This window comes from Tuber melanosporum (assembly GCF_000151645.1).
Source record: "Tuber melanosporum whole genome shotgun sequence assembly, scaffold_236, strain Mel28".
Taxonomy (NCBI): domain Eukaryota; kingdom Fungi; phylum Ascomycota; class Pezizomycetes; order Pezizales; family Tuberaceae; genus Tuber; species Tuber melanosporum.
The window spans coordinates 117,573-127,618 of NW_003298904.1; the positions used below are offsets into that span (position 1 = coordinate 117,573).

The 10,046-nt window shown below is 47.7% G+C and overlaps 2 protein-coding genes; one reads left to right on the top strand and one right to left on the bottom strand.

Moving 5' to 3' along the window:
* Positions 1-989: 989 nt before the first annotated feature.
* GSTUM_00000951001 (uncharacterized protein) lies at positions 990-4,128 on the top strand. XM_002838192.2 has 4 exons: positions 990-1,339; positions 1,415-1,868; positions 1,968-3,185; positions 3,302-4,128. Exons 2-3 carry the CDS (start codon positions 1,795-1,797, stop codon positions 3,136-3,138), a joined length of 1,245 nt encoding a protein of 414 aa, XP_002838238.1. The 5' UTR covers positions 990-1,339; positions 1,415-1,794; the 3' UTR covers positions 3,139-3,185; positions 3,302-4,128.
* Positions 4,129-5,372: 1,244 nt separating this feature from the next.
* GSTUM_00000952001 (uncharacterized protein) lies at positions 5,373-9,944 on the bottom strand (the record flags this gene model as incomplete). XM_002838193.2 has 18 exons in its annotated part: positions 5,373-5,591; positions 5,671-5,823; positions 5,881-5,982; positions 6,046-6,187; positions 6,245-6,604; positions 6,657-6,723; positions 6,769-7,022; positions 7,079-7,133; positions 7,347-7,383; positions 7,425-7,480; positions 7,537-7,547; positions 7,604-7,873; positions 7,922-8,214; positions 8,328-8,710; positions 8,760-8,808; positions 8,869-8,937; positions 8,989-9,136; positions 9,189-9,944. Coding segments are annotated over 18 exons (3,276 nt in total), but the record flags the coding sequence as incomplete, so codon positions are not given.
* Between the last annotated feature and the right edge of the window lie 102 nt (positions 9,945-10,046).

A 10,046-nucleotide genomic window follows, 5' to 3' on the forward strand; every position in this document is an offset into this window, starting at 1 on the left:
GCGATTATTATCAAACAGCTTTCTTAGACGCCCCCTCTGCCGTATGTGAAAGGAATCCTTGTCCTCCTCTTTTCTGCTTCTCTCATGCTCCCGGTGTGAAAAATAAAGGGACTCCTCTTTGGTTCCCGGGCATAGCTTCCTGTCATACCAGTAGTCTACTCATACTCGAGCACCAAATTCCAAGTCTGGAATCGATCCCCCAGAACTGAACCGAAACGACGCCAAGCCGCTGTAACAACGCCAAGCTAACAATTGAACCCTGCCTGTGATCTGCGCCCTCACACAGGGAGTGCGCGCATCGACTGTGCTAAACGATACCGGTACCGTACTCTAGTCGAGTATAGTACCGGTACTCTACTTGCGGTAACTATTGCACCCTGTCGACCTGAGGCGCCCCTTCCCTTCCCCTTCTCCGAAGAAGCAAGAATGGAAAAGAAGGGAAAAAAAAAGAAGGAAAAGAAGAAGAAAAAAGAACGGAAAGCACCCTTTGGAAGCGTGTGAGTTGTGTGAACCGGTTTTGCCAGTCCAGCTACCGGTACAGTTTGTGAATTGTGGTGTGTCGGCTGTTGGTCGGATTGAATGTGGGGCTTACGAGCAATAGGTGGTGAACAAGTTAGGTGCGTCTGGGTGGGTGGGTGGGGGGGGTCCGCCTGTATGTTTGGAGGAGCAACGAGCGAGCAACCGAATAACTGAGTAACCTCGTGCGAGTCCTGACTGGACTTGATATCTGTGTGTGGTACTGTGTGCGTCTGGTGAATTGATGCGTGTGTCTGCGTGTGTGTGTAAAAACGAGCGAGGGCGAGAAGAGAGAGAGAGAGCCTTGAGGAAGAGCTAGCGCGTGTGCCAGCAGTGTCCGTCTTTTGGCCTTTCCTGTCTGTTTGTGAGCGGGTTCGGTCGTGTGTGTGGTGGGAATGCGCTGTTTGGGAACCACCCAGTAAGACTTACCTGCTCACTACAGTTGCTCCTCCCATTTCTCCTACAACTCTACAACTTGCCACCTTCTCTCACCAGCACCACCCCATTCTCTCCCTTTTATTTTTTATTTCTTACTATCCCCACCACTTCTACCAGCCAACCCCCCCCTTACCCCCTCAGTTTCTCCCTCTGCCCGCTCCTCCGCCCCTCTCCCCATCACTATCATCCTAGTCACAAACTCCCAATCCGCAGCCTCTTACATCTAATCCCAACCATCTTCTCAACTCCCACAATCACTCTTCTACTCGGCCCATTCTTTCGCTATCCTCGCACACGTTGTTCTTCCATCATTCAGTCAGCGTCCAGGGGTACCGTCACTAGTACTCTCTCTATCCTCGCTGTTCTCCCCACCATTTCGATACCGGTACTTACCCAACCCTTGCTCTACCTATCCGTGGTCCGCTCAATTGACTGACCAATCCGTTTTCGCCGGGAAAAGGCAAAAAGGGAAAGGGAAAGGGAAAAAGAAAAGTGAAAGCACCAGAGAATAGAAAAGCAAAGGAAAAAAAAGAAAAAAAGTAAGGAAAAAAAGGAAACAAGAAAAAGAAAAAAAGAAAGAAAGGCCAAAGAATTAACCCACCCCTCCTTATCACCCGCCCCCTCATTCGCCAATCCCCGACGAAACGTCGGCGACCCTTTACCCTCATTCCCGTAACACGTTTCGTGTTGACCAAGGATTCCAATCGCCTTCGTCGCTTTCCTCACGATAACTACTCGACCTTTACCCCCTTCTCCTCTCTCCTCTCTCCTCTCTCCTCTCTCCTCTCTCCTCTCTCCTTTCCTTCTTCTCTCCAACACTTTAGTCACTCGACATCAACAATGCCTCCCCAGCGTACTTTACCGCCTGCGAAGGCGGTGAAGACTGAAAGGACGCACGAGGAAAATCAAGAAAGGTTCGTTTTTCAATCATATTTTTCCTACTCTTGCATTGCCCCCCTATATCTAAATAATTCTTGTGCTCAGAAACATATCTTATTCTAACTCATTTTCAGAGCCTACATTGCTGCATCTCGAAGAAGCGATCGGAGCTTAGAGGCTCGTATCGAATCGGCGCGAAGAGCCTCTGCTATCCACAAGCGTCGTACTGGTCGTGCACTCCGCGTGACCGAGCAAGATGTCATCAACGAAGAGATGTACGAAGAGGAAGAGGACGAGTATTATGGATATAGAGGCCTCACGGCTCACCTTAGGAACGGTAGCCACGACTGGAATCGTCGGCTCCAAGCGTACCTACAGAGCCAGTATGTCATGCGTAGTGCTCTAAGCCAGGCTATCTCCGTTGATGGCGGAAATCCTTCACAACAGTATCCAACAACTCAGAGTGCTTATCAGTCCTCATACATGCAACAGCCCATGGGTGGACCTTACGTAGACGCATCGGTGCACCCACCACACGTGTCTCCTACTACTTACCAATCTCTTCGACAGCAACCGTATCCTTCGCCGGCTGCTGGCCAGCAAAGATATCATCAGAGAGCGATGTCAATACAGATGTCGCAGCCCCCGTCCGTGCATTCACAAGGTTATCAGCAGGGGATAGCATATGGGAACCAGCCCGTCTTTGCTCCTTCATCTACTACCACTGGCCTTTCTCTAAATACTCTAGCCGGCCAGTATCCCGCTCAGATCATGCCTAATCATCAAACCGGCCTGATACCTCCACAACTCACTCTTCATGTTGCATCGCAAGCATCAAAGACAAACACCCCACTTTCATTTAGTGAGGGCCTTGGCGACTTCCCATTCACCACAGTACTCCCTCCTGAGACACAGCAATTTCTTCAGTCTGCACTCGACCCTAATGACCCGCTTTACCCAGCTCTGATGGCTGGTCACTCCAATACACCCCTATTTGGCTTCAACAATGGCGCGAGCGATCTCAAATCCCCCATATCAGAGCCCACACCATCGGTTCGATCAACCGAGATAGGCCCCTCTCCCCCATCATTCAGTCCGTTGTCATCCGACCGGGCGACTCTAGACTGTAGCGCTGACCAGCAAACCGTAAACTCGATCTTCGACCCATCAGCCACCCAAACCTCATTACCTCTAGAGCAAACTCCTATATCGCCGGTGGTCGATATTGCATCTAATGAGAATATGTTTGGCAATTGGAACGACCTCATCGAGGATGAGACTATCTGGAATCTTGAGAGGGTCTAATGGCAATCGAACAAAACAATTCTAGTGAAGTAATCACTGGCCGCAGGGTACATACACTTCTTTCCTTCCTCCTTTCTTTATCGTGGTATTTCTTTTTTTCGCTTTTTTCGTCTTTTCGTCTTTTTCCTATTCTCATTTCATGTGTTTCTCATTCTTTTTACAGTTTAACCGGCACGTAGCGTGATGGGAAACATCTCTTATTATCTAGCATGATTTCTTCGGGTCTATTGCCAATTGGACTTTTTTTACTTTTTTTATCACCATTTCCATTCCCCGGCTTGGGTGTTGCTTCCTCCCACCCCCTCTCTTCCTCTATGTGATTTCAATATCATAGCATGGGACTTGAACTTCGAATCGGTAAAATAATTCATGGGAACATCGGTTTTTTCCTTCCCCCCCTCTTTCTTTGTCTCAACGTTTTTCTACCTATTAGTTCCTTTTTGTTAGGTGGGGGTTCCAGGCGCCATATTACTATTGTTTTTTGAACCACCTTTTTTTATATCATTTTCCTCTGCCCCTCGTCCTCGGTCTTTCTCAGGAAAAGGAGGGAAATGAAAAGCCCAAAAATTCGATTGGCCCCTTAGTTTCCTCCTCTTCTCAATACCTCAATTATTTCCTTATTTCTTAATGCTTTTTTCGCCCCTGCGCGCTTTTAAGTACGGGCGGTCTCTGACTGGATTGGACCGGATTGGACCGGATTGGACTGAATTGGGTAGACCGATACCCATCTCTTCCGGCGATCCTATTGTTCCTTGTCTTTCCCTAATTTCATTTCTATTTCCCTAGCATCATCGACAGAACTGAAGGAACGCAGCAGATGGAACGAATGGGGAGGAGACTGAAGAAGACCTGTGAACTCTTTTTCTTTTACCTTTGTTACTGAAACTTTTTCCCTTTCCTTTCTTTCCTTCTATTCTACTTTATCCCTGAAGGCTATTAGATGTATATAAAAACATTATGGCAAGACAGACAGACAGATTGTCTGATAAACAATGCTTCTCTCTTCTCTTCCCATGTGAGATACTGGTAGCGTGTTGTGCCACACCGCATCCAGCACCACCCAAACCGGCATATTCCACCAAACGATAGGCTGATACCCGACCAACCCACCAACTATTCCCATAAACCCAAACGAATCATTTCTCTCTCCTCAATCCCCCCCCCCAACCCCCATACAACCCCACCTAGCACAGCGAGACTTTGTCGACTAGAATAGCATAACCTAGCCAGCGCAGCGTAACTCATTCTACCATCTCGGGGAATTACCACTTACGAATAATAACCCGTCGGGACTTTATCCTTCATGCCTAGCCCTAGTCGCGAGCGTGCGACAGTACGGTACGCCATGCCAACCATGCTCGAAAATTTCGTGGGTGGTGATTGTGCTTAGGGTTAGGCTTTGTAAGGGATGGAGGAGGGAGATGTGGAAGGGAAAGGGAGGGGTGGCATTGTGAGGTGAGACGAGGTCTGCGTCACGTTGTATTTATTTTATATTTATTTTCCTGGAATGGGAGTGGGGGAGATAGTGCTAGCCTGTTTAGTATTGTCTAGTTTGGTTCGCTCAGGGTTGTAAGGCTTATCTCTCTCTACCAGGCTAAGATAAAGGCTGATGCCACGATACCCTTCCATATCTCGAGAACGATAAGGCGCAGTACCGTAGGGGTAATCCCGGAGATGGAGACAGAATTAAGCTTGGCGGGGCTAGTACTCTACTACCGGTAAATTATCGAAATTCCCAGGGTCCCCCTTTCTTACCCACCCGGGCGCCCAGTAGCGGATATGAAGGAAAGAAAAAAGCCAAAGAAGGACGGTTCGCTCTTGAAAAATAAATTATAGGGGATGGCTGAAGAGTGGCTAAAGATTTGGTCGGTAAGCTCTCGGATTGCGCGCCACAGCCAGAGCACCGACCCGTCGAGGTCCGTACCATGGCCAATACTGAGGGTCTGATATTCGCCTCCAGCACTTGTGATTATTTCAAGCATAAATCAGGAGATGGATCGCACGCATAACCGAGGGAAATCCCCTGCCCTACCCTACACGGCAAGAGCTAAGAGTTAAGAGTTACAGTGATATTGGGTTTGAGTTTGAGTGAATGGATGAATGGACCGCATGATGATTCCCCCTAACCGATCAAATGGTTCATAAACTGCTTGAAACCTGACTGTGATAGTTGGGTTGTATTTGGGAGCAAGGAGTAAACCAGCTAAGGGGCCAAGACGGGAAGGCGGAGTAGGAGAAGGGGGGCAAGGGATATTTAATAAAAACTTTATGGTACATTATTGAATAAACGGTACTGGGTGCTGTCTAATAATATTTCCCATTGAATGAATGAACATGACCTTAGAGCTCCCGGATTACGCCTCGTTTTATTAAAACTCAAATTTAGGTGGTGGTGACAATTTGTCTCTGGACAGCTTCCATGATATCTAGGGATTCGTCCTCCTTTACGAAGACTACAGGGGTAGAAAATTCAGTCAGCCAGCTCGTGTAAACTTTCAGACGATTGCACGCCTGGTCTATTGATAGACATACCAAGGAAATAAGGCGTAGGGGGGTTTATATCCCCATGAGTAAAGACCTCTTGGGGATCCGCCACTTCAGTCACATAACTGTCATTATACTTGCGAAAGAGTTTTCTCTGGAAATCGTAGATGTAGATCCAGTAGTGGCCGAAGCTTGCGGATCCTAGTATTTATCCTACTGAGCGCGAACACCTATATAACCTCTCAGGTGCATGCTCACCTCTGTGTATGAAAACCGAGTGGATGCGATAGCCCTGATTGCAGGAGTCTGTAAATTGTTGCTCAATACGAGACTGAAGCGCTTGAATCCGGGCTTCAATCGCTTTCGTACCATACCAGCCCATGTCAGTATTAAAAATGGCAAAACACCTGGGCGGAATCATACATTCACCCTCCCGGCGCATGGATATGGCTCTTTGTTCGAGCTCCCTAAGGAGAGCTGGCTGGACCTCTATCTCATCATCAGATTTGAGCTCGGAAAGCCACTGGTGAGTGTATTCGAGTGCCTCGGGAACACGTATCCCAGCCTAGGGATATAGTCAGCATTAACTTCTAATATCAGCCATCAACCAAAGAACCCGCACTGGAGTCTTCGTTAGCTCCGCCAATCTTTGTTCCAGTGCCTTTAGCTCCTCTTTCCATACCCAGGACTCCTCCCGCTTTGCCTTAAGATCAGAGTCTTCGGTTTCCATGTATCGATCAAGATATATCGTGTCTGGGAATTTCAAATGCGAATTTGACTTGTATGCAGAAGCCTTAGCCCGATCATACTGAACTCTCTGAACCTGTATCTGCAAGATGGGTGGCAAATGGCTGATAGACAGAAAACGCTTGGCTTCTCGTCCTTCCAGATCAACCTGCTCGATATCAAAGCTGCTGTCAAGAGCTGAGTAGATGTCTCGGTCACCTTCTGCAACATCGACCAGCAAGTGAGAAAACAATTCCTATCGACATGTTAGCTTTATGCCCCGCCTGGGAGGGCATGATCATTCATACCTCTTTAGTCCTGGTCTCGGCGGAATTCGGGAAAGAGAGTGTTTGCTTTGTCCTTCCGTAAAACAGTCTGAAACTCGTTAGCAAAGCCTGATTAAAAACCCATATGACTTACTTCTTCACTAAATCTATCTGTTCTCCATTCCCATCAACAGATTCCGGTTTAATAGCAGCTTCCACCTGGAACATAACATTACCAATACATTCTGTGACATCCTGTTGGCGCCCGAACATAAAATTTGTGTCTGGTTTTGGATCTTGTTTGGTTGGGCGTGGGGGAACTGGAGGTGGTCGATCCGGCATATCCGGGGGTGGGGTTGGTGGGCCATATGTTGGGCGAGCCTTGTTTGCAGCAACCCCACTAGCCGCCTGCGACTCGTTCATATCAACGTCCCGAAGCGGGGAGCGCGGAGCACCAACAATACCTGCGGTGATTTCTTTGAGTGGAGGAAGATTTTCTTTGTCATCGGCCCGATTTGACTTTCCATCATGATAGACCATTACGTAATCCTCGCCAGTTCCGGGGTATGGAGGGGGGAGGTCTTCATTCTCATTAACCAACGTGGCTTCGCTCGTCGTATCATCAGTCTCTGGTTGGGGTGGAGCATTTTCATCAAGGTCCATTTTGTCATCAGCATCATCGTTGATGTAAATAACAGGTGGCGGAGGCGGTAGCGGCACATCATAGGACACAGACAATCGTCGCTCCTCCTCCTCCTCATCTTTAGAACTCACAAGGGTCAAGTACGCTAAATCCCGCTCAGGAGTGACGGAAGATGCCTGGGATGTTATGAGGTTCTGGAATAAGGTGCGAAGATGGCGAACAACTGTAGAAATAAGACCATCAGCTAATGGTATCCCAGAATCATGGGTTGTCGCTAACATTTCTTGGCCCTCTCAATCTCCTTCTTTGAGACTTTCCTTCCTCCTACTCTCTTTCTCTCAGCCACCTCATTATTGATTTCCTCCTCTTGGAATTGATCGATATTGAGAATCATGTCGCGTAGTGGCTTTATAGTGAAGTAAAACTGCAGCAAACTATTCAGATAGCAAGTGTTTCCAATGTTCTCAAGCCCAACAGGCCACTCCGCGGAACCCTTTGAAATTCCATCAGCATTCCCTGTCTGGAGGTATGATTGAATCCTGGCGCTATTTCGATTTTGGCCAATACTTCTAAGCGCCGCCCTGAGGTCTCGCGTTTGGCTGGGAGCGTCTTGTTGCTGGATGATGATCAGCCAGCAGAACTATTAAAGGAACAGGCCATTTACTCTCAACTCGAAAACATTGACTATCAGATCCTCACTAAGAGAGTAATCGTCGATCCCCAAGCGACTGTATGCAGCGCCTATCTCCAGGGGAGTCTCGTAGAGGTTTCCCTCGAGGAAGCAATACAAAACATTGCTTTGGCGATTTTCTGCGATCAATTTCAAAGCATTCCTGGCAGTGATTTCGTCATCGGGATTGTCTTCGATCCGGACTTTGTATGCCGAGAGGATATATTGATCCTCGCTGCTTTCCAAGACGCGAAGCCATTTGTAGGCATCTGCAATATCTCCGACAGCTAGTGTGCTTATTAGCTACATCATAAAGTGAGATTGAATTTATTATTCCAGACTAACGCGCGTTTCAAGAGCATGTTTCTCAGTTAAACATTTCAGTCGATATTCCACTTACCAAGTTTTGCAAACGAAAGTATCTTCTCGCTCCTCCTAGCGGTTCCAATAATCCTCATGTCCTCTCTCATTGGTCCTTCCTGGCGAGGAGCGTCGGCCAATCGGCTCTTAAACACACCGATAATTAAATCATCATCCGATGTAACGGGATCCACACCGAGCGACTTATAGCTGCTCTCCAGGTCAGACGTAGAAAATTGCCCCTCGGAACGTAGGCGGGCAACTTCGAATTGGAGATTCTCGCTCTTCCTACCCTTAGCTATACTCTCAAAGCACTCAAAATAATATGGAGCATTAATAGGATCGCACGCCCGTTGGCGCTCATATGCCCAGTTTATAAGATCGTCTGACATATCCGCAACCGCACCAAGGCCGGCATAGTGGCTGATCGCTAAATTAGCCAATCATCAGTTATAAACGGACTTCCACTTACGGATGTTCTGGAGCTGTAAGGTCAAACTGCCAGCCAATTGCGGTATCATCTGGGTAGAAATGTTAGAGGTTTGTCTAACATAGTATCCAAATTTCTACAGACAACTTACATTTATGAAATCCGAGGAGCCATTTAGCCACAAGCTCTGCTCTCTCGGTTTTCTGACGAACACGGGCAGCTATTACAATTTGTCAGCATTCCGGGACAGAGCCACGATCGACAATCTAACATTTCGCCGGAGCATCCCCTTTGTGTTTCTCATCATCCATTAGTATCATAACTTCCTCTAGCAACCCGCAAAGATCCCGTTGCGCTTGTGAACCGGGATCGCCCAGCTCGGCAGAGGAAGACGGTATCCAAGCGTTCGTGTCAGGATCCTGCCAGATTTAGCACCTAAAGCTCAGGGTGCACAAGTAGGGAATAACCTACGGGAGACCTGGTAAAATGCGCTAACCGCATGACCTCCTCGCATTCTCCTAGATTACATAGGTACCGCTTGTTTTCAGCAAAGATTGACCGTTGGTCACCACCTTTGTGGTTCTTGATATAGGTACAGAGAGTCTCAAGAACTTGGTATCGAGTTTGTGGAGCCGCGTCCACAGGAATAACATTCGGATTTATCCTCGCCGCCTCTTTAACTCTAGCCTCACGGGTTTTCTCCGAAAGTAGCAATTCCATCAGGTCGGGTCTTATCATCGCAGGCTGCGTGGTAACAGTAACAACTAGGGGGCAATTAGTCGAAGAGCATGAGAAAACCCTCTTGTCCACCCATCTCTTCCGAGACCTCTTGTCGTAGCGAGAGGTATCCACCGGTGATGATATTTTGGACTCATAACGGAAGTGGTGTAGTAGGTTATACCGATATTGATTTCGGCTGCCCTTATTCGGGCAGAGGGCAACTTCGGCATTAAACTCGACAGGCTTCGTAAATTCAGCTTCAATGTCGATATGCATTCGACATGTTTGACAAATAGTTGCAATTTTGTATGCCTGGTCGATGGAGATTATCTCGTTCTTGACGTAGCAGCTTTTCTCTGCTATAACATCTAGTACATGTTTGTGATTCGGTTCGTATGACGCATGGAGTTGGGGATCGAAATGAGGGGGATTGTCTGGCAGGAAATTACGTTCTTTCCTTAGAGGATTGTAGGCAATCAAGTCGGCCCAAAATCTGGGAGCACATTTCCCTGCGCCAAGAAAGTTAAATCGGGCGGTCAGTTAGTCTTTGGTCTGAATACCCATCACGATCTCGCAGAGGTGGAGATAAAACTTTGCTTACGTGACTTT

Excerpts from the sequence above, each read along its gene's own strand:
- GSTUM_00000951001 (XM_002838192.2), top strand. The coding sequence starts at position 1,795 with ATGCCTCCCCAGCGTACTTTACCGCCTGCGAAGGCGGTGAAGACTGAA. Across the intron at positions 1,869-1,967 it reads CACGAGGAAAATCAAGAAAG|AGCCTACATTGCTGCATCTC; the intron begins GTTCGTTTTTCA and ends ACTCATTTTCAG.